At 68.4% G+C, this 24,361-nt stretch overlaps 4 protein-coding genes across 5 annotated transcripts; 2 read left to right on the forward strand and 2 right to left on the reverse strand.

Moving 5' to 3' along the window:
• Positions 1-65: 65 nt before the first annotated feature.
• Positions 66-3,601, forward strand: TMEM98 (transmembrane protein 98). 2 transcript variants are annotated; one of them, XM_034070270.1, is made up of 7 exons: positions 66-129; positions 1,535-1,723; positions 1,924-2,055; positions 2,275-2,308; positions 2,382-2,497; positions 2,566-2,625; positions 3,363-3,601. In XM_034070270.1, exons 2-7 carry the CDS (start codon positions 1,593-1,595, stop codon positions 3,565-3,567), a joined length of 678 nt encoding a protein of 225 aa, XP_033926161.1. In that variant the 5' UTR covers positions 66-129; positions 1,535-1,592; the 3' UTR covers positions 3,568-3,601. The 2 variants fall into 2 exon arrangements, with proteins under 2 accessions (XP_033926161.1, XP_033926162.1); XM_034070271.1 differs by lacking the exon at positions 66-129 and having other exon boundaries at positions 759-1,723.
• Positions 3,602-4,736: 1,135 nt separating this feature from the next.
• Positions 4,737-8,355, forward strand: GRN (granulin precursor). The gene is made up of 12 exons (XM_034070170.1): positions 4,737-4,797; positions 5,475-5,572; positions 5,649-5,726; positions 5,819-5,903; positions 6,001-6,104; positions 6,186-6,327; positions 6,413-6,519; positions 6,648-6,765; positions 6,839-6,936; positions 7,338-7,565; positions 7,843-8,115; positions 8,183-8,355. The coding sequence occupies exons 2-12, from the start codon at positions 5,489-5,491 to the stop codon at positions 8,300-8,302; spliced, it is 1,437 nt and encodes a 478-aa protein (XP_033926061.1). The 5' UTR covers positions 4,737-4,797; positions 5,475-5,488; the 3' UTR covers positions 8,303-8,355.
• A 64-nt stretch (positions 8,356-8,419) lies between these two features.
• Positions 8,420-14,860, reverse strand: FAM171A2 (family with sequence similarity 171 member A2). The gene is given in 11 exon segments (XM_034070292.1): positions 8,420-8,694; positions 9,083-9,510; positions 9,512-10,123; positions 10,125-10,350; positions 10,464-10,590; positions 10,745-10,861; positions 10,984-11,160; positions 11,233-11,391; positions 11,468-11,560; positions 12,237-12,503; positions 14,761-14,860. Coding segments are annotated over 11 exon segments (2,361 nt in total). The 3' UTR covers positions 8,420-8,639.
• A 1,410-nt stretch (positions 14,861-16,270) lies between these two features.
• Positions 16,271-23,293, reverse strand: ITGA2B (integrin subunit alpha 2b). The gene is made up of 30 exons (XM_034070293.1): positions 23,064-23,293; positions 22,866-22,996; positions 22,692-22,789; positions 22,450-22,615; positions 22,328-22,377; positions 22,089-22,134; positions 21,814-21,942; positions 21,689-21,736; positions 21,528-21,571; positions 21,193-21,252; positions 20,897-20,949; positions 20,562-20,770; positions 20,258-20,440; positions 20,136-20,181; positions 19,938-20,042; positions 19,799-19,854; positions 19,564-19,715; positions 19,214-19,327; positions 18,699-18,769; positions 18,474-18,621; positions 18,210-18,296; positions 18,039-18,118; positions 17,822-17,902; positions 17,650-17,752; positions 17,426-17,578; positions 17,222-17,332; positions 17,022-17,135; positions 16,787-16,894; positions 16,589-16,711; positions 16,271-16,379 (listed from the first exon to the last, which is right to left on the reverse strand). Exons 1-30 carry the CDS (start codon positions 23,291-23,293, stop codon positions 16,287-16,289), a joined length of 3,192 nt encoding a protein of 1,063 aa, XP_033926184.1. The 3' UTR covers positions 16,271-16,286.
• Between the last annotated feature and the right edge of the window lie 1,068 nt (positions 23,294-24,361).

Genomic DNA, 24,361 nt, shown 5'->3' on the forward strand with positions numbered 1-24,361 from the left:
CGGGGCGGGGGGGCCGGGCCGGGGTCCCGTCGGGGCGGTGCCGCTCCGGGGGCAGGGCTGGGACAGGGCCCCGCTCCGCGGCCCCCGACGGGCTCCATCTTGAGCGCGGCTGCCGCGGAGCGGCTCCAGGTACAGAGGGGACGGGGAGACGGGGGGGGCACGAACCCACATCGGACCCCCCGAGTGACCCCCCCCGGGCCGTACGGGGCCGCCGGGGCTGATGTCCCGCACCCACCCCCCCAGCCCCCCCCCGACACATGCGGGACCCCCACAGCCCCTGCCCCCCGCCTCCTGCAGCCGGGGCTCCGCAGGACCAGGCACCGCCTCGAGCCAGCAGCAGGGACCCCCCCCCCCCCCCGGACACCCCCAATAGCAAACATCCCTCCCCGAGCCTCATTGGGCACCCCCAGACCCCCCAGAGCCTCACAAGGCCCCCGTGGCTGTGTCCCCCCCTCCAGGACCAGGCACCAGGAGGTTACAGCGCAGAACCTGGTTTAGTGGCCAAAATCCCTCTTAAGGCATTAATCCCAGTGGGAAGGGGGGTACAAGGCCACAGTGTGTGTGTGTGTGTGTGTGCCCCCCCCCCCCCCCCCCCCCCCCCCCCCGGGCCACAGACAAGTGCACCCGGGCTGGGAATTCCATCCAAACCACCAAACTTGGCTGAACTTCCAATGGGATTGAGGGAGAAGAAGAGGTGGGAGTGGGGCTGGAGGGTCTGGGGGGGGCATGTGGGGCACACCCCCCGTGGGGGGGCCCAGGCATTAGTCACAGTGTAAAGGTCGGTGTTTGCTGTGCCCGGTGCGGAAGTGGCACCGTCCCCGTGTCCCTGTGTCCGCGGTGGCTCCGGCTGGCAGCAGGTAGGGAGGGTGAGGGGGGGGGGGTCCTGTGCCCCCCACTACAGAGAGAGCACCCAGTGGGGACCCACTGCGTGTCCCGTGTGGTGATGGGGGTCCCAGCAGCTCTTTCCCAGGTTGGTGTCCCCTGGGCCTGGCATGGCCAATGTCCTGCACCAGGGACGGGGCTGCAGACCCACAGCTGCACTGGGAGGGACCCACACGGACAGGGCTTTGGGGTTCCCATAGGGACCAGGCTCTGGGAGTCCCATAGGGATGGGGGCCAAGCTCTGGGGGTCCTTATAGAGACCAGTCTGGGGGGGTCCGCACAGGTCCAGGCTCTGAGGGACTCCTAAGGATCAAGCTTGGGAGGTCTGCACAGGGACAAAACTCTGGATGTCCCTGTGATCCCATAGGGATGGGTTTTGGGGGTCCCCGCAGCCCCACATGGCCCAGACCTGGCCCCATGTCACCATGACCATGGTGCCAGGATGGGGGCAGCCCCCCAGGTACCGTGGCCAAATCCTTCTCACCCTGCACCCAGCATCACCCCTTTCCCCCCAGTCCCCATCTGGAAGGACCCCCTGGGGCAGGGATCCGTCTGTGGGTGACACCAGGTCCCGGACAGGGCTCTGGGTGCAGGGGAAGGGGAGAGCACCCGTGGCGTCCCCAAGCCCTCCCCAGTCCCTCCCTCATAACAGACCCCACTGTGCTGGGATGGCACCGGATGCCTGAGCCTCCCCCTGCCTGGGACCTGCCATGGAGACGGTTGTCATCGTGGCCATCGGGGTGCTGGCCACCATCTTCCTGGCATCCTTCGTGGCGCTGGTGGTGGTGTGCCGGCAGCGGTACTGCCACCCCAAGGACCTCCGGCACCACTACGACACCAAGTGAGTGACCACAGCGATGGTGGTGTCCCCATCCCCATCGGGTGAGGGGGTCTCCAAGCCCATGGACTGGGGACGGTGCTGGGACATGTCAGCATCACCAGGGGGACAATGCTGGGCACACATCCAGCATCAGCAGGGGGCTGGGAAGGGGAGCACAAGGAGGTGTCCCTGTCCCCACGGATGTCCCATGTCCCCAACAGACCCATTGTGGACCTCATGGGGACTTCTGAGACACCATCAGAGCCCTCAGAGCTGGAGCTGGACGATGTGGTCATCACCAACCCGCACATCGAGGCCATCCTGGAGAACGAGGACTGGGTCGAGGACGCCTCGTAAGTGTGTGCATGAGTACCCCACTGCTGGGGACCCCCATGTAGTGACACCCCCATCATGGGGTGCAGGTAGCAGAGAGTTGGGGTCACCAAGCTGGTCTCTGGATGGGAATGTCCCCAAAGACCTGGGGCACACGGGGTGTGGGCAGGGATGCAGTGGGGGACACATGGGGTGAGGATGGGGGGGTCAGCCTGGATTCCCACCCTCCTTCTCTGCAGGGGTCTGGTGTCCCACTGCATCGCCATCCTGAAGGTGAGTCCCTGCGTTGGCACCGCTGGCACCGAGCGCCTGCCCTGGCCCCACTCCCATTGTCCCCCCCCCACAGATCTGCCACACGCTGACAGAGAAGCTGGTGGCCATGACCATGGGCTCGGGTGCCCGCGTGAAGTCCCCGGCCAGCCTCGGGGACATCATCGTGGTGGCCAAACGCATCAGCCCCAGGTGACGAGGAGGGTGATGGGGCTCGGGGTCACCATGGTGTTCTGGGGTTAACGGCATCCCATGGGCAGGGTGGATGATGTGGTGAGATCCATGTACCCGCCGCTGGACCCCAAACTGCTGGATGCCAGGTGATGACAGCAGCGGGAGGGATGGGGACAGCGCCGGGGGGGGCACCCATGGGTGCCACAGGGGTGGTCGGGGTGTGGAGCATCTCTTAAGGGAGGAGATAGCAGGAGCTGGGCCTGGTTAGTGCAGAGGAGCGCAGAGGGGATCCCGTGTGCAGGGCTCAGAGGCAGGATGGTGCCTGACTGTCTCCAGTGGTGCCCAGTGCAGCGGCCATGAACTCCCAGGCAACGAGCATCAGTTCCCATGAGGGAGGGTGGCAGAGCCCGGTGCGGGTGGAGCCTCCCCCTCTGGAGGTGCTGAACCCCCCCCGGGCACGTCCCTGTGTGCCCTGCCCTGGAACCTGGAGCTGCTGGAGCGAGGGCAGAGAGCCCATGGGGATGCTGCAGGGCTGGAGCAGCTCTGCTCTGGAGCCAGGGGACAGAGCTGGGCTGGGGCAGCCTGGACAAGAGAAGGGGAGACCTGAGAGCAGCTCCAGGGCCTAAAGGGGCTGCAGGAAAGCTGGAGAGGGGCTTGGGACAAGGGATGTAGGGACAGGCCAAGGGGAATGGCTTGAACCTGCCCAAGAGAGGGGAGACTGAGCTGAGCTCTGAGGCAGAAGCTGTTCCCTGTGAGGGTGCTGAGGCGCTGGCACAGGGTGCCCAGAGAAGCTGTGGCTGCCCCATCCCTGGCAGTGCTCAAGGCCAGGTTGGACACGGGTCGGTCCCCGGTGCTGACCCCGGTGCTGACCCCGGTCCCGCAGGGCCGCAGCGCTGCTGCTGTCGGTCACGCACCTGGTGCTGGTGACGCGCAGCGCCTGCCGCCAGCCCTCCGCGCGGCACTGGGTGGAGCGGTCGCTGGCGGCGGCGGAGGAGCACATGGCGGTGCTGCGGATGGCGGCCATGGCGGCCGAGCCCGAGCGCCCGCCCGGCGCAGAGAGCCTGCGCCAGGAGCAGTCGGTCATGTGACCCCGGCACCGCCGTGCCTGGGGAACGTGGGGGGCACCCGGAGGGGTTGGGGGGTCCGGGGGGGGGGTTTGGGGGGGGTTTGGGGTCTGGAGGGGGCTCAAGGGAGGTTGGGGGGATGAAGGGGGTGGGAGGGGATCTGGGGTCTGCCGGGTTTGGCTGGGGATTGGCAGAGGCTTGGGGGTCTGAGGGGCCTTGGGTTCAAGGGGGGTCTGGGGGGGTTCAGGTGTTGCTGGTTGGGGTCTGCCTGAACAAAGCCACAGATTCTGGATTGATTCTGCTGAGAGCCCTTGGGCAGAGCTGAGCCCCATTAAACACAGCCCAGATGCCATGAAATGCTTGTGCCTCCGGAGCTGCCTCTTCTGCAGTAGGAATCCCAATCCCTCCTTCTCCAAAAGCACATCCCGTTGGGTTCACACGCCTCTCCCCAGCAAGGGCAGCAGCTGCTCTGGGAGATAGGGACTTTGATGGGTAAAAGCTGTCCTGCCGATTCCACACTTGTGAGGGTGAAGGAAAGGCCACACTTCCCTTTCCCGGTCACTGATCACAGGCATTGTCCCTACTTGTTTAATTCCCCTTTTAATGTGTTTAAATCCAAGGAAGCAGTTCCTGTACCCACTAACAGCGTCATTTGTTCTCCCCCAAACCTGAGGGTTCCCAGTGGCTTGGCTGCAGATCTCCCCCCAGTGCAGAGTCCTCTGCAGTACATCAGTGACTCTGGGATCCTCCTTCCACCCGGGGCTCTTCCTTCCGCACTCGCCCCGGGTTCTGTGCATGTTCCCCCTCCCAACGCCCCTTTGCTCATGGCGCATCCTGCGCTGTCTCCGCAGGGAAGTGGGTTGGGGGGGGGTTGGGGTGCGGTGCTGCAGGTGGGGGCTTAGGCAGGTGCAGACGGGGACTGGGGGTTCGGGGGGGGGGGGGGGGGGGGTCAGGGCCGCTGTGGGTGGTCCCGGCCCAGCACCGGCCCCGGTGCCCCCGGGCTGAGACCTGCACAACTCATCGGACTCAGCCGGCGGGTGGCGATGGTCATATGACCCCTCATCACATGACGGGGAGGGCGGGGTACGGTGTAAGGGTGAGCAGGCGGGTTTTCCCGCCCCTTTTCGCCGAGTGGACCAATAGGAGAGGGGCTAGGGGGCAGATGAGCCAATGGGGAGCAGGGGGTGGGGCTTTGCGGCTGGCTGGCACCGGGACCGGGACTGGGAACGGGACCGGGACCGGGCTCGGGAGCGGGTACGGGGGCACTGGGAGGTTCTGGGGTCTCTGCGAGTCACGGGGGCTGTGGGGACAGTGGGAGCCATGGGGGGTCTGAGGTTACTGCTGGGCACTGGGGGCACTGGGGGGCACTGGGGGGCACTGGGAACAGTGAGCCCTCTGTCCGGAGGCACCCTCTTCAGTAGCACCCCCCACAGTGACCCCCCCTCCCCAGTGACCTCTGCGGTGTGTCCGGTACCGGGGGGGGGTCTCTGGGTCTGCCTCAGTTTCCCCCCGGTTTGGAGCCGGGGGGGGGGAGAACAGCCGCCCCTTCCTTGGGACCGGACACGTGGGACAGGGCCCCGCCCCCCACAGCTGCTGGGGGTGGAAACCACGTCTGGAAAGAGAAATGAAAGTGATCCTGGAAGTGAGCGGGGGGGGGGTGGCAGACACCGCAGCAGCCACGGGGGGGGGGGGGGGGGGGGGTGGCAGACACCGCAGCAGCCACGGGGGGGGGGGGGTGGCAGACACCGCAGCAGCCACGGGGAGGGGGGGGGGTGAGGGAGCCGTGGGTGAGGAGGGGGGAGCGGGGTTTGCCCCAGCACGTGGCTGAAAGGGGAAGTGGGCCCGGGGGGGGGGGCGGTGCCGGGACACGGATCAGCTGCCCCCGGTTTGTGAGTGGGAAACTGAGGCACGGGGGGTTCTGCTGCCCGCAGATGCCACCAGCACCATGAGGACCCTCCTGCTGCTCTGCCTGGTCCTGACTGGAGCCAGTGCCTGGTGCCGCCATGGGCAGCCGTGTCCCTCCACCCCGGTGAGTGCCCAGGGTGAGGGGGGTCCCGGGGTGCTCCACCACTGGGTAACCCCCCCATGCATCCCCCTGTGCCCAGGTCCTGCACACCAGCAGTGTGGTGCTGTGCCGGGATGGCTCATCCTGCCCCAACACAAGCAGCTGCCCGCTGCCAGAGGTGAGTCTCTGCACCGTGCCTCAGTTTCCCCCTTCTCTCTGCCATTCTCGGGGGGCTTTTCCTCCTCATCCACCCCCCTTCTCTCTCCCTAGGGTGTCCCCTGCGCCAATGGCCACCGCTGCTGTCCCCAAGGGTCCCGTTGCAGCGCTGATGGTGAATCCTGCATCACACCCCCAGGTAAGGGGGGCCACATGTGGGTGGGGGTACACGGATGGGCCTGGGGGTGGACGGGAAAGGACGTGGGGGTCCTTCACCCCGTCCCCACTCTCCACAGCCCCTCGCGCTGTCCCCTGTCCCGACGGAGAGTCCGAGTGTCCCGATGATGCTACCTGCTGTGTGACGGCCAGCGGTGCCTGGGGGTGCTGCCCCATGCCCCAGGTATGGGGGTCACACGGCATGGGGACATTGTGGGGGGGACATCGTGTGGCTGTCGCTGTGACAAGTGTCCGGTGCCCGCAGGCCTCGTGCTGTGCCGACAAGGTGCACTGCTGTCCCCATGCCACTGTCTGTGACCTGGCCCACGGGCGCTGCCTCTCGCCCACCGGTGACACCCCCATGGGCACCACCTTCCCCGCCTGGAAGCGCCGGCCCCCGGTGTCAGGTAACGGGAGTCCCCACCCGGGTGGAGGGTGCCCATGGGGGGGGCACGAAGGGGACACGGGGACGCTGTGTGTGTGTTCCCGCAGTTACAGTGCACCAGGTCTTGTGTCCCGACGGCCGCTCCGCCTGTCCCGACGGTGCTACCTGCTGCCAGATGTCCCCGGTGCAGTACGGCTGCTGCCCCCTGCAGAACGTGAGTGACAGCCCCGCCACAGGCACCCTGTGCCATACACCCCACACTGTCAGCCCATCCTGTCCCCGGCCCCGCTGTGTCCCGGTGCGGCCCAGGGGCAGCGGCACAGACCCAGCTCTGCCCTGCAGGCCGTGTGCTGCAGCGATGGGCAGCACTGCTGCCCTCAGGGCACCTCCTGTGACCTGGAGCGCTCCACATGCACGTCCTCGGGGGGCCGGGAACCCCTCCGGGCATCCCTGCCCAAAGGTGAGTGCTCCCCCCCATGCCCTGCCCTTGCCTGGGGAGGGGACACGGGCTCTGAGTGTCCCCTTGTCCCCAGCACGGGATGTGAAGTGTGACCAGGAGACCAGCTGCCCCGATGGGAACACGTGCTGCCGGCTCAGCTCGGGGGCATGGGGGTGCTGCCCGCTGGAGGAGGTATGGGGGGGCTGTCCCCAAAGGGTCCCCTGGGTGGCAGGAGGGCTCATGCCCCCTGTTCCCCAGAAGGGACAAAGAGGGCTCCTATGCCCCCAGCTTCCCATGGGGATGGGGGGTGCTGCTGGACCCCCAGTCAGCCCCCCTCTGCTAACTGGGACCAGTTTGGGCATCCAGTGGTGGGGGGTGATGAAGGGACACGAGGCTACTGGGATCCTTTGGGACCTTCCTGTGCCCAGTGCTGGGAGGGTCAAGAGTGGGGGGGGGGGGTCCCGTATCCCATATCCCCTCCCAGCCACCCAAAAGTGTGGATGGAGCCAGGCTGGGATGGGAGCAGGCAGCAGTAAGCACAGCTTGTCCTTGAGGGGTAAGGCCGGGCTCTAACCCTCCCTTTGCCCCCCCAGGCCGTCTGCTGCCCCGACCACATACACTGCTGTCCCCAGGGCTATACCTGCGACCCAAGTGCAGGCAGCTGCCTGCAGCAGGGCGGGGGGCGCCGGCCCTGGCTGCGGAAGACCCCGGCTCTGTGGCGGGGGGGGGACGTGCAGTGTGACCAGGAGAAGAGCTGTCCCCAGGGCAGCACCTGCTGCCGGCTCAGCACCGGGGCCTGGGGGTGCTGCCCGCTGGAGCAGGTCTGGGGGGGCTGTACCAGGGTACAAGGGGTTGGGGTGGAACGGGGGGGGGGGGGTCTTGGGGGTGAGACCCTTTGAGGACAGGCAGAGCTGGGAGGGGGGGACAGAGACACAGGACACCCCCACCTCCATCAGCGTGCCCCTCCATGGAGGCTTTGTGGGCACCTTGGGGACAGGGCCCAGCACAGTCCCTGGGGCTGGGGGGTGGCCGAGGCCCAGGCCCCTTGATCCCCCATATGCCTGGGACCTTCACTGACCCCCCCTTTGCCCCTCTCAGGCCGTGTGCTGCAGGGACCACCAGCACTGCTGCCCCTGGGGCTACACCTGCAACGTGGCCACGCAGAGCTGCGAGAAGCTCCTGACCCCCACCCTGCTGCTGGGAGCACCCACGTCCCCCCCCCGGGCACCCACCCCCCGGCCTGCCCCCCTGCGCGCTGCTGGCACCGACCCCGCAGCCGCGGTGCCCTGCGATGCTGCTCGCTCCTGCCGCGGTGGGCACCGGTGCTGCCGCACCCGGGGGGGCTCCTGGGGGTGCTGCCCCTTCAGCCAGGTTCGTGTGGGGTTATGGGGGGGGGCAGGATGGCGTCACCCCCTTCTCACTCTGTGTCTCTCCATAGGGCTCCTGCTGCTCCGACGGCCGCCACTGCTGCCCTGTGGGGTCCCGCTGCACCGGGGGGGGCTGGGGGTGCAGCCCCCAGCGCTGGGACCTGCCTGCACCCCGCAGGGTGCTGCTGTGAGGGCCCCGGCCCCCCCGGACAGGTGCCCCCACCTCAATAAACGGTTTCTAGGACAAGCTCCTCCCCGGGTTCTGTGCAAGGGGAAAGTGAGGCAGGAAACAGGCGAGGGGGGGTTGATCTCTCTTTAATATATTAATGCCATGTAAGGCAGCAGCTCCCTGGCCAGAGGGGCAGGCAGTGCCGGGGGGGGTCCCCACGTCCCCCCCACTGCCCACCCAGCCCCCGCTGGTCCCTCTTCATCCTCGCCATGTAGAAAACATTTAGAAACACGATTAAAATCCAAAGCCAAGGAGGGAGGGGGGAGGTTTGGGGAGAGGCATTCCCCCCCCCTCAGCTCCTACGGCAGCTTCGAGGCACCGGTGGCCCGTGGGGCACTGCTGGCCCCCCCTGTCCTGCAGGGGCACAAGAGGGGACATGGTTTAGGGGGTGCAGGGGACATACAGTTCTTCCACAGGCCCCCAACATCCAGGGTGTGAATGGCAATGTCGGGGGGGGGGCGCAGGGGCAGCAGGACCCCATGTGCAGAGCCCGGTGGCACAGCGGTCCCCAGGACATTGGACGTGGTGACCTGGGCTGGTCCCTTTGCCGGTGCCGTGGGCAGGGGATGGGGGCACGGAGCAGGGGCAGGGTGGGATGAGGGGCTGGGATGCTCCGGGGCTCCATGGCAGGGTGGCAGTGGGAGAGGCCGGGGGGTGGCGGAGGGATGGGGCAGTGAAGGGGCCATGGCGGCGGTGGGTGGCACCGACGGGGCGGCCGCAGCAGAGCCCCCCCCGCACTCACTTGACATTGAAGACCATGAGCGGCCGCTCCTCCCGCTTCTGCCAGGGGCTCTTCCTGTCGCCGCCGTCGTCCCCCCCCTCGCCCGCCTCCACCAGCGCCTCCTCCTCGGGGCTGGTCAGCGAGTCCCGGGGGGCTTCACTGGCGCTGCTGCGGCCGCTGCCCCCCCCGCGCCGCCCCCCCCCGCCGCCCGCCTCCAGCAGCGGGGCCAAGGAGCTGTCCTCGGGGGAGGCGGCGGCCGCGGCGGGGGGGGGCCGGGAGCCTCCGTCCTCCCCCCCCACGGCAGCCCCGACGGCCCTCGGGAGGCGCGGGGGGGGCCCCGCGGGGCCGGAGCCCCTCTCCCCGCCCTGCAGGTCGATGTAGGAATGTCGGACCTGCGAGGAGCGGCCGTCCAAGGAGACGAACCAAGCCCGGGGGGGGGGCGGCCCCCCCCAGCTCTAACAGCTGCTGCCCCGCCAGCGCCTGCAGCTCCCCGTTGAGCTGCGCCACCGCCGACCCGTCCAGCAGCACCGGGATGGCCACCGAGCCGCTCACCGGCTGCGGGCCGCGGGCACCAGCCCAGTTCTCCCCTTCCTCAAACCCTTGCGCGGAGGATGGGGGGGCCGGGGGGGCGGCTGTGGGCACCCCCGTCGACCCGGGCCCCCCATCGTTTTCGGGGGGACCCTCCGGTTCTCCAGGGGCCAGGCGCATGTACCGGGCGGGGATGAGGAGCGTGGGCATCACCCCCCGGTACACGTCCTCCGGACCCCCACAGAGGAGGAGGGGAGCGGGGGGGGCCATGGAGGGCGGGCGGGGGGGAGGCTCGGGCAGAGGGTGCTCCGCGGGCTGCCCCCCGTAACGGGCGAACACGGGGGGCGAGGGGGGCCGGGGGCCGAAGGCGGGGGCCCCCCGGGGGTGCTCCTCCGGCGGCTGCAGCCCGTCCACGGAGCGGGCAGCCCGGAGGCCGAAGGCTTCCCCGGGGCGCCCGTAGTCCTCCTGGGCGGGGGGCTGGCGGCGGCGGGGGGGGGCCAGGGTTCCGCCGGGGGTGCGGGGCCCGGAGCGGAGCTGGGGGGGGGGGCGCCGGCGGTTGGAAGAAGTCCGGACGGGCCGGGGGGGCCGCCCCGGGGGTCGGGGCGTCCGTGTCCCCCCCCGAGGAGGCCGTCTCGAGGTGGCTGCCGCCGCAGAGCAGGTCCAGCTGGGACACGGACGTGGCCTGGTCCCTGCGCCCCACGTCCAGCGGCCCCGGCAGCGGCAGCTTGCGGTGCTGTGCCCGCGGCTTCAGGCACCGCCGCCTGCGGGGACACGGGGCGGGGGTCACCCCATGGGTGCTGGGGTCCCCTCCGGCCAGGGATAGGGCACCCCCAGAGGTGCTGGGACCTCGGGGGTGCGGATCGGGGGTGCTGACCTGCAGTAGTAAATGAGGAGGCAGAGGAGGATGAGGACCAGCAGGGCCAGCGCGCCCAGGATGGTGAGGAGGAAGATGGTGTGGTAGGTGGTGATGTCCGTCACCCCCGCCGCCATCGCCACCAGCCCTGGGGACAGCAGGGACACATGAGGCACCCTCTATGAAAGCCCCCCAGGGCCTGCACCCACCAGCACCCCATGGATGGGTGTCCTCAACTCCCCCTCCACAGGACAGCCCATCCCCAGCGCCACGGCTGGGGGCACCCATGGGTGTCACCCTACCTGTGCTGGGAGAGGGCAGAGCTGCTGCCCAGTATCCCAACTGGGAGGAAACGAAAGTCCAGTAGAGCTGCCGGCCTTCCTTACGGATCAACCCCGTCCCATTACGGACCCACAGCCCTGCAGGGACACACATCCAGCCCCCACAGCAGGCTGAGACACGCAAACTTATCACACCCCCCCGCCCCCAATCCCTGTCCAGTGCTGGGTCACCCCCTGCCACCCCTTCAAGCAGCACTCACCACTCTTGGGGTCGAACCTCCAGGCTGGCACGCTGGTGGCCACCACGGGGACAGTGTCGGCAGCCAAGGGGACACAGAGCTCTATGGGGCCGGCCAGCGGCACCTCGGTCCCGTTGCCAGTGTAGAGGTGGACGCTGAGGGCCACCACGGGCGCCAGCTCCAGCCAGGTGGCATTGGCTGAGGGGACACGGGATGCTCAGACGGAGGCACCTCATGGTCCCGCTTCCCCCCTCCCAGCCCCCCCCGTACCGCTGCTGTCCTGCTCGGCCCCCAGGAAGGCCGGGAAGGCTCTGGCCAGGCCGGGGCCGGAGGCTGCGGTGAGGGACGCTCCGAGCTGGCTGTAGGTGGAGCTGCGGGGCAGGCGCGCTGCCCGGCGGGGGAACTGCGCCCACGGCTGCCCACGGCCACCTTGGGGACACACAGGGTGGGTGGCAGCACCCAGGGGTGGGGGTGACATCCCCGGCCCTCCGGCGCCAGCGCTCACCTGGGGAGCCCAGGAGGATCTGCACCAGGTCCTCGTACAGGATGAGGGTGGCCGGGCGCTCCGGGAGCAGGTAGAGGCTGATGGAGGCGTAGACTGCAAGGAGGGGGGTGATGGGGACCCCAGAAACATCCCATATATACCCCCATCCCTGTACCTCCATCCTTGTGCACCCCATCCCTGTGCACCCCGACACTGCACCCCCCCATCCCTGCACCCCAATATCTGTGCACCACCATCCCTGTCCACCCCCATCCCTGTGCACCACATCCCTGTGCACCCCATCCCTGCAACTCCATCCCTGTATGGCCCTATCCCTGTATGCTCCCCCATGAGGGCTCCCACGTGTCTCCCCCCAGCAAGGTGACCCCATCGATGTCATCCCGTGCTTCCCCCCGCCTCACTGGCCCTGGGGACAAGGGCTGGAGCCCAGCCCAGCCTCAGCATGAGGACACTTTGGGGGCACCAGGACATAGCCACCCTCCTCCAAAGGGGCCAGACCCCCCCCAAACACCTCTCCATGAAGGACCCCTTGTCACAAAATCCCTTTGGGGTCCCCATTAAGGGACCAGGAAAAGACTGGGATCCCCAGGAAGGAACTAGGGCTTCTCCATAGGAGCCACCCAGTGAGGCATTAGGATCCCCCATAAATGTCGAGTCCCCTCCAATAGAGGACTGTACCCCCTGACAAGGGCCCAGATCCCCCCAGTAAAGAGCTGGGGTCCCCATCACCCCCAGACCCTCGGGCCCCGCACGAGCCGCGGGCACTCACGCGGCAGCTTGTGGACGCGCCAGGGCACGGAGGCGGTGACGTGGCCGCGGCGGGCGGCAGTGACCAGCAGCCAGGAGCCCAGGCGGTAGGACACGGGCAGCGCGGCACAGCCCTCGTGGTCGGTGGTACCGGCTGCCAGCGAGCTGCGGTTGCTCAGCACCTCCAGCGCGGCCTGGGCCAGCGGCACCAGCGTCCCGCTCTCGTACACCTGCACCCGCAGCACCACCTCTGCGGGACACGGGCACGGGTGGGCAGGGGGCTCCTCACCCCATCACCCGTCCTGCTGGGCCACAGGCATCATCCCTGCACGGGGTAGGACCCGTTCCCAGGGACCCATCCTGCTGGACCGTGGCCATCACCCTGGTGGGTCACAGCCACCATCCTGGCAGGGTTGTGGGACCATGGTGGATCATGGTCACCACCCTCGTTTGCGGGATGGGCACCATTCCAGTAGCATGGGAGGGCTCAGAATGGTGGGACCCATCTTCACGGGTCATAGGCACCATCCCAGCAGGTGTTGGGACCCATTCCCAGCAGAATGGTGGGACTCATGCCAGCAAGTCATGGCCACCACCTTAGTGGGTCATGGGCACCATCCTGGCAGGGAGGGGGACCTATCTCCCCAGAGACGGGTCCCACTGTTCTGCTGATATGGGTCCCGCCACCCTCCTGGGATAATGGCCATGACCCACCAGGGTGGCGGGACCCATATCAGTGGAATAATGGGATTCATCCTGGTGGGTCATGGCCACCATGCTGGTGTGTCACGGGCTCTACCCACTGAGGTCACTGGTGGCACCCCAGCAGGCCCCTCACTAGCAGGTTTGTGTCACCATCCTTGTGGGCATCACCTCTGAGCCCCTCTCTGTGCCCACCCTGTGCCCCCCCTTGAAACAGGTGGATGGGGGTCACTGCTGTGCCCACAGTGGGTGCACCCAGTTACGTCCCCCTCACCCCCCCACCAGAGCCCACCCAGGCCCATTCCCCCCCCCTCAGGTTGCAACTCACACATGTCACAAGCTCAGGGGGTCTCTACCCCACTGAGTGCCAGGGTCGGGTCCCCCAGGGCAGCTCCTGGTGCAGGGCATGGGGGGGCACTGCTGGGGGGAACCCTGCACCCCCCGTGTCCCCGCTCCCCCCCTCGTGCTGGCACCATCATGCGCACGATCCCAGCACATCCCTGGCATCTGGCCCGGCTCCGGCGCCGTCACCCTGGCAACGACCTCCTTCATCCCATGGCCCCGGGCGCTTCCGGGACCCCGTGTCCCCCCCAGCAGCATCCTGCACCCCCAAACCCCTCCACACCACTGGGCAACCCCATCCCTATCCTGCCCCCCCCCCCCAGCCCAGATGTTGCCCAGATGTGGTGATGGGTGAGGGGTGGTATTTGCAGCAGCTGCTTTGGTGGGTTGAACACGGGGGGGGGTCCCCACACAGCAGGGACAGCCGGGGGGCAGGAATGTCCCCATGACCACACGCGGCCACCCACAGCTGCCCAGGGACAGCCGGCACCAGCAGCCACCCCACTGATGTCCCCCGGAGCATGGGGGGCACGGGCACAGCCTCCCTCCTCCCTACTCTCTGTCCCCCCCCCCCCATTGCCAAGGGGACCCCAGAGGGTGGCACAGCCACCACAGGGCACGCTGGCCCCCCCAGCACCTCCCAGTATGACCCCAGGGTGCCATGATGGGGGGGAGGGTGTCAGCGATCTGGCTCTGCACCCTGTCACCGAGGCCACCCCATAGGGACGGGTGACGCCACCGGAGAGCTGAGCCAACACCGGCAGGATGGGGCCAGGGCCGTGCCGGGTCAGGGAGCTCCTCACCCCACTGACACCACCCCCCCCCAAGCACACCTCGAGGAGGGTTTCGGGTGCAGGTGGGGCTCATGGGGAGACACAGGGACCCCAAAGAGCGATGCTGCACCCCCGGGCCCACCCTGCAATAGGGTAACACCCCCAATCCTGCATCCCTGGGTGCTGCTCAGGACCCCCACACCCATCATCCTGCACTCCCAAGCCCCGTCCACCCCCCACCCACCATCATGCACCCCATCACCCCCACCCAATCTCCTGCACCCCCAAGCTCTGCCCAGGACACCCATACACACCATGTTACACCCCTGGTATTGCCCAAGAACCCCCCCCCCACACCCTCCTGCACCCCTAATCTCTATCCATGCCCCCCCAGCCACCGTCATGCACCCCATGGCCTACGACCCCCCCCAACCCTCCTGCACCTCCAATCTCTGCCCACGACTCCCCCACCATCATGCACTCCATCACCAGGGCCCCCCACCCTCCTGCAGCCCCAGTCTCCATCCACGAGCCCCCCTCCCCATCTCTACGCCTGGCACTGCCCAAACCCCCCCCCATACCCCCTCCTGCACCCCAGCTCCCTCCCAGCCCCCCATATGTGGATGGTCGGACCCGGGCGGACCGCGGCGGGGGGGGGGGCAGACAGACAGAGGGACAGACGGACGGACAGCGGGGGCCGGGGCCGCCGCACACAAAGGCCGCTCTCACCGTGCGCTCCCGGCTCCGCCGCGCCCCGCGCCCGCCGCCCGCCCGCAGCCAGCAGCAGCAGCAGCACCGGCAGCGGCGGCAGGAGGCGGCGGGGCCGCATGGTCGCTCCGCGCCGTTACCCCGCCATGCCCGGCCCGGCCCGGCCCGCTCCGCCCGCCGCCGCCGCGGGGACCGGGCTCCACCTGCCGGAGCCGCCGGGCACGGCCGCAGCCCCGGTACCGGCACCGCCCCCGGCACCGCCCCGGCCCCCGCGGCACCCCCGGGACAGGGCCTCGGTACCGGCATCAGCATCGCAGCACTGACCCCGGTACCGGCATCAGCATCACGGCACTGACCCCGGTACCGGCATCAGCATCACGGCACTGACCCCGGTACCGGCATCACAGCACTGACCCCGGTACCGGCATCGCGGCACTGACCCTGGTACCGGCATCACAGCACTGACCCCGGTACCGGCATCAGCATCACAGCACTGACCCCGGTACCGGCATCACAGCACTGACCCCGGTACCGGCATCACGGCATTGACCCCGGTACCGGCATCACAGCACTGACCCCGGTACCGGCATCACAGCACTGACCCCGGTACCGGCATCGCGGCACTGACCCCGGTACCGGCATCGCGGCACTGACCCCGGTACCGGCATCAGCATCACGGCACTGACCCCGGTACCGGCATCACGGCACTGACCCCGGTACCGGCATCGCGGCACTGACCCCGGTACCGGCATCGTGGGACTGACCCCGGTACCGGCATCGTGGGACTGACCCCGGTACCGGCATCGTGGGACTGACCCCGGTACCGGCATCACAGCACTGACCCCGGTACCGGCATCACAGCACTGACCCCGGTACCGGCATCACAGCACTGACCCCGGTACCGGCATCACAGCACTGACCCTGGTACCGGCATCACAGCACTGACCCCGGTACCGGCATCACAGCACTGACCCCGGTACCGGCATCACGGCACTGACCCCGGTACCGGCATCACAGCACTGACCCCGGTACCGGCATCGCGGCACTGACCCCGGTACCGGCATCAGCATCACGGCACTGACCCCGGTACCGGCATCACGGCACTGACCCCGGTACCGGCATCACGGCACTGACCCCGGTACCGGCATCACAGCACTGACCCCGGTACCGGCATCACAGCACTGACCCCAGTACCGGCATCGTGGGACTGACCCCGATACCGGCATCAGCATCGCGACACTGACCCCAGGAGATGCACCCGCAGCGGCACCACGGGACTGGGACTCGGTACCGCCATGACCCCACCGAGGTTGTCCCCGGTACCGGCCCTCCACCCCCAGCCACGGTACCACCCGGTACTGGCCCCTCCCACCCCATCGCACCCTGCCAGGCCTGTGCAGGCTCACAGGAGCACCCCAGAGCACCCCAAGGGAAGCCCCATGGTGCCAGGCAGAGATTTATTGTCCGGGGGCAGTGGGGGGGTACTGGGCCCCAGGGCACCTCGGGGTGCTGGGCACAGGGAGGAAGGAGGGTCCCGGGGTACCCCATTAGTCCTGGGCACCCCCTGGCTCCTCAGCCTTGCCAGGCGCCAGCTCCTGCATGTCCTCAGCGGGCGGCCGTGTCCTCTTGAAGAAACCCATCTGGAAGAGGGACACGGTGACAGCCACGGTGTCACCCCAGGGACCCCCAGTGTCACACCTGGGGAACCCCACATCAGCACCCCCAGGGGACACCCATTGTCACCCTCGGGGACCCCGGCCTCACACCCGGGATCCCTCCAGCGCCATTGGGACCCCATCACCATGGCAGGGCATCACCAGTGTCGGCAGCGTCCCTGCTGCCCGCTCACCTTCCACATGAGGAGGATGAGGAGGGTGAGGAGCAGGAGCCCGGCGAGGACCCCCAGCACCACCCATGACACCGGCACCGGCCCCTCTCCGCCGGGGCTGGTGCGCATCACCTTGGTGACAGCCTGCAGAGGGACAGGGGGTGACACTGCTGCCACCTCAGCCTGGCCCTGCGTCCCCTGCGCCTGTGCCAGCCCTACCGTGGCCTCCCCAGCGGGCAGGGCACGGGGCTGGACTCGGTAGGGCATGGCCGAGGTGTTGAACCAAGCCTGGGACTGGACGAGGAACTGCTTCAGGAGGTGCTCCCGCTGGGGACAGACATGGGGACATGGCACAGGGGTGACAGCAGCCAACACCCCTGCACCCAACACCCCCAGGGCTGCTCTCTGCAGGTCCCCGGTGCAGGAGGGGACACGGTGGGGACACCCCAGGTACCTGCTGCAGGGTGTGCATCCAGAGCAGCGCATGGACGCTCACCAGCGCCCGCTGGTCCTTGGCCAGGCTGGGCACCCGGCAGGCGATGTCCACACACGTGGCATTGCCGCAGTCCTATGGGACACCACGGGTGTCACCCTGACCCCCACCCGATCACCACCCACCCCCAGCACCCATCCTGGGCTGCAGCGCCCACTCACCACCAGGATGGGCTTCTCCAGCCCCGCTCCCGGCGGCTGCTCCAGGTCCCGGCGCTCCCGCTGGTGTGAACCATTCCATGGTGCTGTGCCCGTGGGATGCAGGATCTCCAGCTGGAAGGAGATAAAGGGGACGTGGACACCCCCACACCCTGACACCCACCCAGCACCCAGCGGACACCGGTCCCCACGCCGGGGCCATCCTACCTGCTCGGCATTGAGGCCAGGAGGGCTGATGCAGTTCATGCCCCCCTCAGTGCCCAGCTCCAGCAGGTACAGCAGGATGAGGCCCCCCAGCCGGACGGGGATGCTGAGGTGCAGGGTGACGCCACTGACGGTGCTGGGACCTTTGTTGTGGAGCTGTGGAGGACTGTGAGGTGGCACCGGGGAGGGGGGGGCAGGCCCCAGGGGCCCATGGGTGCAGCACCCACCTGGTAGACGTGCTCCACCTTGATGCCATGGTCCTCGAGCCGCCGGCTGCCCTCGGCCCAGCGCCAGCTCACGGGCAGCACCGTGGTGGCCGGCAAGGAGTTGCTGGCAGGGGAAGGGGGTCAGTGTCCCTCTGTGTCACCCCCAGCCTCCCGTGCCCCCCCCAACCCTCACCCTCGCAGCTCCATCTCTGCCTGCGCCTCCACCGGCACCGTCACCGTCACTGACGTGTTGGTGGTGCTGGGGCTGTTCTTGCTGCAGGGATACAGTGGGGTGAGGGATGGAGCTGAGCCTGGGGACGCACTGAGGCCACCAAGTCCTGGGTGGCCACGTCCCAGCAGTGGGCAGGGGAGGACAAGGGGACAGGGAACAGGTGTCATCACGGTGTCACCTCCGGAGCTGCAGCTGGAAGGTGATGGCATCACCCATGTCCTCCAGCCCGGACACGCTCAGCTCCATGTCCACAGTGATCTGCAGGCAGCAGGGTGGTGGTTGGTGACCCAGCACCACCGGCCGTGCCAATGAGTGATGGTCTCGGGCAGGTGACCCCACAGCCCCTTACCTGGGCACCTGCTTTCATGGGGTTGCCCAACTCGCAGAGCACCACGTGGGTCCCATTCTCCTTCCTGGGGTTGCAGCTCAGTTTCTCCTGCCCCTGTGGGGTGGGGACACTCACAGACCCCTGCCATGCACCAACCAGCCTGGGGCTATGCACGGTCCAGGGTGCCCACCCTCGGTACCCATCACCACCAGCCACCCACATGAAGGGTGCTGGCTCCCCATGGCAGGGTGTGAGCCCCCATCCCGGGCCCCTCCTGACACCCACCGGGATGCTGCTCCGGGCTGCCTGGTAGTGGGTGCCGGGGGGCAGCAGCACCCGCAGCTCCGCCTCAAAGGCACCTTCGCCCCTGTTGCTGGCGTTGGCACGAAGCAGCAGCAGAGCCTCGGCCCCGATGAGCAGGCGCCGGCTGGGCCTGGGGGGGACACAGATGGGGATAGGGCTGCGCACCCCGGGGTGATGCTGCACCCTCACACCCACCCCAGCGCTCACGTCTCAACAGCCAGGAGGAGGTCAGGGATGCAGAGGTTGTCCTCACCACAGTCCTCCAGGATGATGTGGGTCTGGGGAGGGGACAGGGAGGCAAGTGGGGGTCGCGGAATGGGGAGTCACTGGGGACTGAGGAGGGTTCAAAGGGAACTGGGACTGTGCTGGGGATAGCAGAGGATACTGGGTGACACCCCAAGGAAGGAGCAGGAAAGGGAGGGATTGGGAATGGCAGAGGGTAGAGAAGGGACAAGCTGGGTGGAATGTATATGACTGGGGATAGTGGGGAGTACAAAGGGGACATCCCAGGGAGGGCCTGGGGACAGCAGGGTGAGCAGAGGGCTGTGTCCCAGGGAGTGGTTGGCGACAGTGGGGGACAACCCACAGAAGCACTGGGGACAGTGGGAAGGTCAGGGGCTGTCCTGGGGGGAGAAGGACAGTGGGAAGGAGGGTCTGGGGATGGGTTGGGGGCTGGAGCATGGGGATGTGCCCATCCCGTGGCTCAGCTGTGTCCCCCCTACCTGCGCCTGCACCAGGGTGTCCCCATAGAGCACCAGCCCTGGGGCCCCCTCGGGCAGTGCCAGGCTCAGGCTCAGCGCCACCGGGCTCAGCTTGTCCTTGAAGTCGGCCTCGTCCTGGGGGCAGCCATGGGCACTCCAGTGAGCACCCAACACACCCCGCCCCGGGACCCCCACCCGGTCAGGCTGGGGACACCACTGCCCACATCCCTGTCCCATCCCTGTCCCCATCCTGCCTGGGGATGCTCCTGTTTCCATCCCTGCCCCAGTCTCAGCTGGATCCTCCGTTGTCCCCATCCCTGACCCTTGCGCTATCACCCCCCTCGCCAGCCCACGCTGCACCTTCCCCGTACCCGCAGGTACGCGGTGAGGTTGTGGCACAAGGGGGGTGCCCCCGTGTCCAGCTCCAGCTCCTGGTGCCAGGACGCCTGGTGGCCCCGCAGCAGCAGCACCCTCCGGGACAGCCGGGGCTTCAGCCGGTCCAGCTGCAGCTCGGCCTCGAGGCCTGGCACAGCGGGCAGGGGGGAACATGGCACCGGTGACACCCGACCTGCGCCCCTTGCCCCCCCCGCTGGCGCCGGCACTCACGGATGTGCTGCGGGATGCTCTGGCCCCTCACGCTGACACAGAGCACCACGGGGAAGCTGCGAGGGGACAGCAGCGGGCGGTGCTCAGGACCTGCCCTGGGGCAGTGTCCGCACCGCGGTGTCCGCAGCGCTCGGCTCACCAGCTCACACGGGTGCTGGAGCCGGGCAGGACACACTCCAGGACCTCGGGGTTCAGCCCATCAGGGACACTCAGCTGGGTCCGGGCCACCACCACGGGCTGTCCGCTGGAACACAGGGACAGAGCTGAGGTCCTGGGGACCGGGGCAGCCTCCCCCTTGGGCTGTGCCAGCACCGGAGCCGGCGCCTCGGGCACTCACCGGTACACGGCCACTTGTGCTGCGCCGTAAGCGCCCACCAGCAGATCTGTGGGGCCGAGCAGGGGGTTGGTGACGGGGCAGGTGGCAGCGGGGGGCACTGGGGGCACGGCGCTGGGGATTACCCGAGTAACCGTTGCCATCGAGGTCGGTGGCCCCGCGCAGGGCGAAGCCGAAGGCGGCCGGGCCGGGGAAGGGGCTGTCGAGGCGCTGGGTGGGCAGCGGCTCCAGCCCCTCGCTCTGCCCACGGAAGATGAAGACCTGTCCGCTGCCACCGTCACCACCGAAGGGGGCACCCACGGCCACGTCTGAGGACACGGGCACCGTGAGCGGCCCCAGCTCCTGCCCCTGCTCCCCCACTGCTGTAGCTCGGGCACCGCGGGGGTCCCCTCGCGGCGCCCCCATCCCAGCCCCTGCCGGTGCCGTTACCGCCGAAGCCGTCCTTGTCCTGGTCCCCGAGGCTGGCGATGGCGGCGGCGAAGCGGCCGTAGGGGTGAGTGCCTGTCAGGGTCTGGGGGGCCCGGGCGAGGGGCCGCTGCAGCCCCCCCAGGTACAGGTAGAGGCGCCCCAGCTCACTGCGCTGCCCGTCGGGGCGCCGGGCCATGAACAGGGGGGCACCCACCAGCACATCATCCTGCCTGCACCCAGTGCAAGGGTCAGGGGAGGGGGCCCAGGTTTGGGGTCTGCTGGCACCCGGGAGGGTGCCAGGCAGGGGCAGCACCATGGGTGCCCCTATGGAAAGGGGGGACAGTCCCAGCTCTCACCCATCCCCATTGATGTCAGCCACGGCCACTGTGTGTCCAAAGTACGATGCCACCTAGAAAGGGTCTGGGTGAGGGGAGGCACCGGGTGGGGGTGTGGGGTTGTGCCACAGGCACCGCGTGGTGTGCTGGGTGATGATGGGAGGGGGGATTTTGGGTGCTGGGGGTACTGGGGCACCATGGGGTGACTGGGCAGGATGGCAGTGGGCAGCAGGGCGCCATGGGATGCTGGTAGGGACTGGGGGTCACTGGGGACACGGTGGTGAGGGTGTCTGGGCTGTGTGCAGGGTGTTGGGTACCTGCTCACTGGTGATGCTCCACAGCTGGCGCAGGGTCACTCCCGCACTGAAGATCTCCACCTGCCCAGAGCAGTGTTAGGCCCTGGTCCCATTACAGGGGGACACATGGGGTGCATAGAACCATAGAGGCACAGAGTGGGTTGGAAGGGACCTTAAAGCTCCTCCAGTTCCAACCCCCTACCACAGGTAGGGACACCTTCCGCTAGAGCAGCTGCTCCAAGCCCCTGTGTCCAACCTGGCCTTGAGCACTGCCAGGGATGGGACATTTACCACTTCCTTGGGCATGGCCTTGATGGTGTCCCCCTCATTGGGCACCCACACCTGGCCCCACTCACCTCACCCCTCGTGTTGCTCTTGTTGGGGACCCCCACCACGTACTCTGCAGGGACAAGAGCTCTGAGTGCCCATGGGGTGGGCACCAGGGACACCCCTGGCACTGGGGTGGGCTCAGAGGGTGCCCAGGGTACATTTGTCATCCCCCCCCCCCAAGCAGTACCTTTGGTTTTGGGATTGCCATCAAACTCGCCCACAGCCACAGAGTATCCTGCAGGGAGATGGGCACCAGTGACCCCCTGTGCCCCAGCTCTGGGGCTGTGGGGCTGCCCCATGTTCCCTGCTCACCCCGATACCCATCCTCATAGTCAAAGGACACTGGCTCCTGTGTGGGGCGTCCTGGTTGCTCTGGCCACAGCAGGGACTTGCCGTGGAAGCGGGTGAGGATGGCATCAATTCCCACTGAATACAGGAGCCCTGCGGGACATGAGATGGCACCAGCGCTGATGGGGCATCTGCTGGCACTGCCCCTGGGCTCCCAGTGCTGCTGCAGATGGCACCTACTGGGTTGCCCCATCCTGGGTGCCCTGATCTTGCTGTGCCCACCCAAAGGCAGGACTCACCCATGAAGTAGTACCCGCCGGGGGCACCCAGAACCAGTGTCCCGTCCTGCAGGAGGAGCTGGTGTCAGCAGCCACACTGGGGCACCCCACCACATCACCTCCTGCAGCATCCTCCCCTCACCCAGCATCCCCAACCCAGCATCCCAACCTGGTACCCTCCCGGCCTCACTCTCTGCATCCCCATGAGCATCCCTTGATCATCCCCAGGGTCACCCCGAGACCCTCAGCACCCATCTCACCCGGGTGACAGCCGCGCTGAAGCCGATCTCGCAGTACCGTTTGTCGTAGGCTGTGGGCACCGGGCAGGGTCAGACTGACGGTGAGCGGGGGTCCCCCCCCCCGCACTCCCGGCCCCACGCACCGTAGTTGCTGTCCCGGTAGGCGCCGGCCATGAGGTGGTCGCGGCAGGGCGAGTACCAGGCGAGGCGCAGGGCGCCGGGAGCAGCCACGAAGCAGGCGCCGGTCGGGGTGCGGAACGCCTCGTGCTGCCCGTCCAGTGCGTTCCAGTGCTGCAGGGGGGCGCAGGCCTGGCCGAGGGACGGGATGCGCTGGGTGCCCCCCCCCCCCCCCCCCGCCGACCCCCCCCCCGGTGCCGGTACCCACCACGAGCCTGCCCTGCCAGCTGGTGACGGACGCGCCCAGCCACTGGTGCGATTTGTAGGTGCGCAGCTCCAGGCTGCCCTGCGCCTCGGTCTCGTCTCCTGCGGGTGCAGGGAGGGGAGCGTGCGGGTACCGGTGACCCCCCGAGGCCCCGACCCCCCCCCGGCCCCCACTCACCCGCGGTGTCCATGGGGACGGGGTCGCAGCGGGTCCCGCTGGGGGGCCAGGGGCAGAGGAAGACGGCTCCGGGCTGCGCCACACCGGGCTGGGAGGTGTTGGCGCGGGGGGCCCCCACCAGCACACTGGAACTGCGGGGGCAGCGGTTGGGGTCGGTCGGGCGCTGGGCCCGGCCCCAGGACCCCGGACCCCTCTTACCCGCTCCGAGCCGTGTGGAAGTCCAGGGAGAAGCCGAAGTAGCTGCCGGGGGGGCCCTCGTACGTGGTGGGGGGGTCCTGCAGGAGGCTGAGGGCAGGGGCCGAGCGCAGCGCCCCGAGGAGCAGCAGCGCCCGCAGCACAGCGGCAGCACCCGCAGCAGCACCCGGAGCAGCACCCGCAGCAGCACCCACAGCAGCAGCACCCGCAGCAGCACCCGCAGCAGAGCCCATCGCGTCCCGAAGTGCAGCCCCAGCCCTGCCCGGCCCGGCCGTATCGGGGGGATGCAGCCGGGACAGGAAGGGGAACCCCCGCACACGGGGGGGGTGGGTGGGGGACACGGCCACGGTGGAAGCAGCACAAACCCGCAGCCAGCACCCGCTGAGCCCCCCCCGCCCCTGCTGTGGGACCCGTATCTCGGGGTGCAGGCCAGGCCAGAGGAAATGCGGTGGGAGGGGGGGTGCTCCGGGGGGCAGGGGCCCCATCCGCTGTCCCCTCCGCAGCAGAGGGAGCAGTGAGGGGTTCCTGCTCTCCTGCAGTTCACCAGCACTGGGCATCACCACCAACCTGCCCCGGGCAGGGGCACCACAAAACCCCAGCAGGGGAGAAGAGCAGGACTGGGCGGCCCAGGGCCTGTGGGGAAGGGGCTGGCGAGGGGATGAGGGCCAGGGCTGGGGACAGCCACGGCCAGGCCAGCAAGAGGGCTCCTTGCCCTGATGCAGGGAAAGCTGCTCACAGGCCAAGTCAGGCCTGGGCAGCACTGGAGCAGGTCCAGAGCCAGGCTGAGAGAGCTGGGCTGGGGCAGCCTGGACAAGAGAAGGCTCCTGAAGGGGAGACCTGAGAGCAGCTCCAGTGCCTAAAGGGGCTGCAGGAAACCTGGAGAGGGGCTTGGGACAAGGGATGTAGGGACAGGCCAAGGGGAATGGCTTGAACCTGCCTGAGGGGAGACTGAGCTGAGCTCTTAGGCAGAAGCTGTTCCCTGTGAGGGTGCTGAGGCGCTGGCACAGGGTGCCCAGAGCAGCTGTGGCTGCCCCATCCCTGGCAGTGCTCAAGGCCAGGTTGGACACAGGGGCTTGGAGCAGCTGCTCCAGTGGAAGGGGTTGGAGCTGGAGGAGCTTTAAGGTCCCTTCCAGCCCAAACCAGGCTGGGGTTCTGCGCCTCGTGCCTGGTTCCATTCTGGTTCCAGGCTCACCAGGCAGGTTGGTTGTGCTGAGGGCTCCTGCCCAAACACCACCTTTAACATCCCTCCCCGAGCAACACAAAAGTACATTTTCTCTGCATCCAGCTCAGTGGCTGCTGAG

The sequence above is a fragment of the Melopsittacus undulatus genome, chromosome 17 (assembly GCF_012275295.1).
Source record: "Melopsittacus undulatus isolate bMelUnd1 chromosome 17, bMelUnd1.mat.Z, whole genome shotgun sequence".
NCBI lineage: Eukaryota > Metazoa > Chordata > Aves > Psittaciformes > Psittaculidae > Melopsittacus > Melopsittacus undulatus.

Coding starts and splice junctions, on each gene's coding strand:
- TMEM98 (XM_034070270.1), top strand. CDS start 1,593: ATGGAGACGGTTGTCATCGTGGCCATCGGGGTGCTGGCCACCATCTTC. Junction 2,309..2,381: donor ACTGCATCGCCATCCTGAAG/GTGAGTCCCTGC, acceptor CCCCCCCCACAG/ATCTGCCACACGCTGACAGA. Junction 2,626..3,362: donor CCCAAACTGCTGGATGCCAG/GTGATGACAGCA, acceptor CCGGTCCCGCAG/GGCCGCAGCGCTGCTGCTGT.
- GRN (XM_034070170.1), top strand. CDS start 5,489: ATGAGGACCCTCCTGCTGCTCTGCCTGGTCCTGACTGGAGCCAGTGCC. Junction 6,105..6,185: donor GGTGCTGCCCCATGCCCCAG/GTATGGGGGTCA, acceptor CGGTGCCCGCAG/GCCTCGTGCTGTGCCGACAA. Junction 6,328..6,412: donor GCGCCGGCCCCCGGTGTCAG/GTAACGGGAGTC, acceptor GTGTTCCCGCAG/TTACAGTGCACCAGGTCTTG.
- ITGA2B (XM_034070293.1), bottom strand. CDS start 23,293: ATGGGCTCTGCTGCGGGTGCTGCTGCGGGTGCTGCTGCTGTGGGTGCT. Junction 20,950..21,192: donor GGAGCATCACCAGTGAGCAG/GTACCCAACACC, acceptor GACCCTTTCTAG/GTGGCATCGTACTTTGGACA. Junction 17,903..18,038: donor TTCCAGCTGCAGCTCCGGAG/GTGACACCGTGA, acceptor GTATCCCTGCAG/CAAGAACAGCCCCAGCACCA.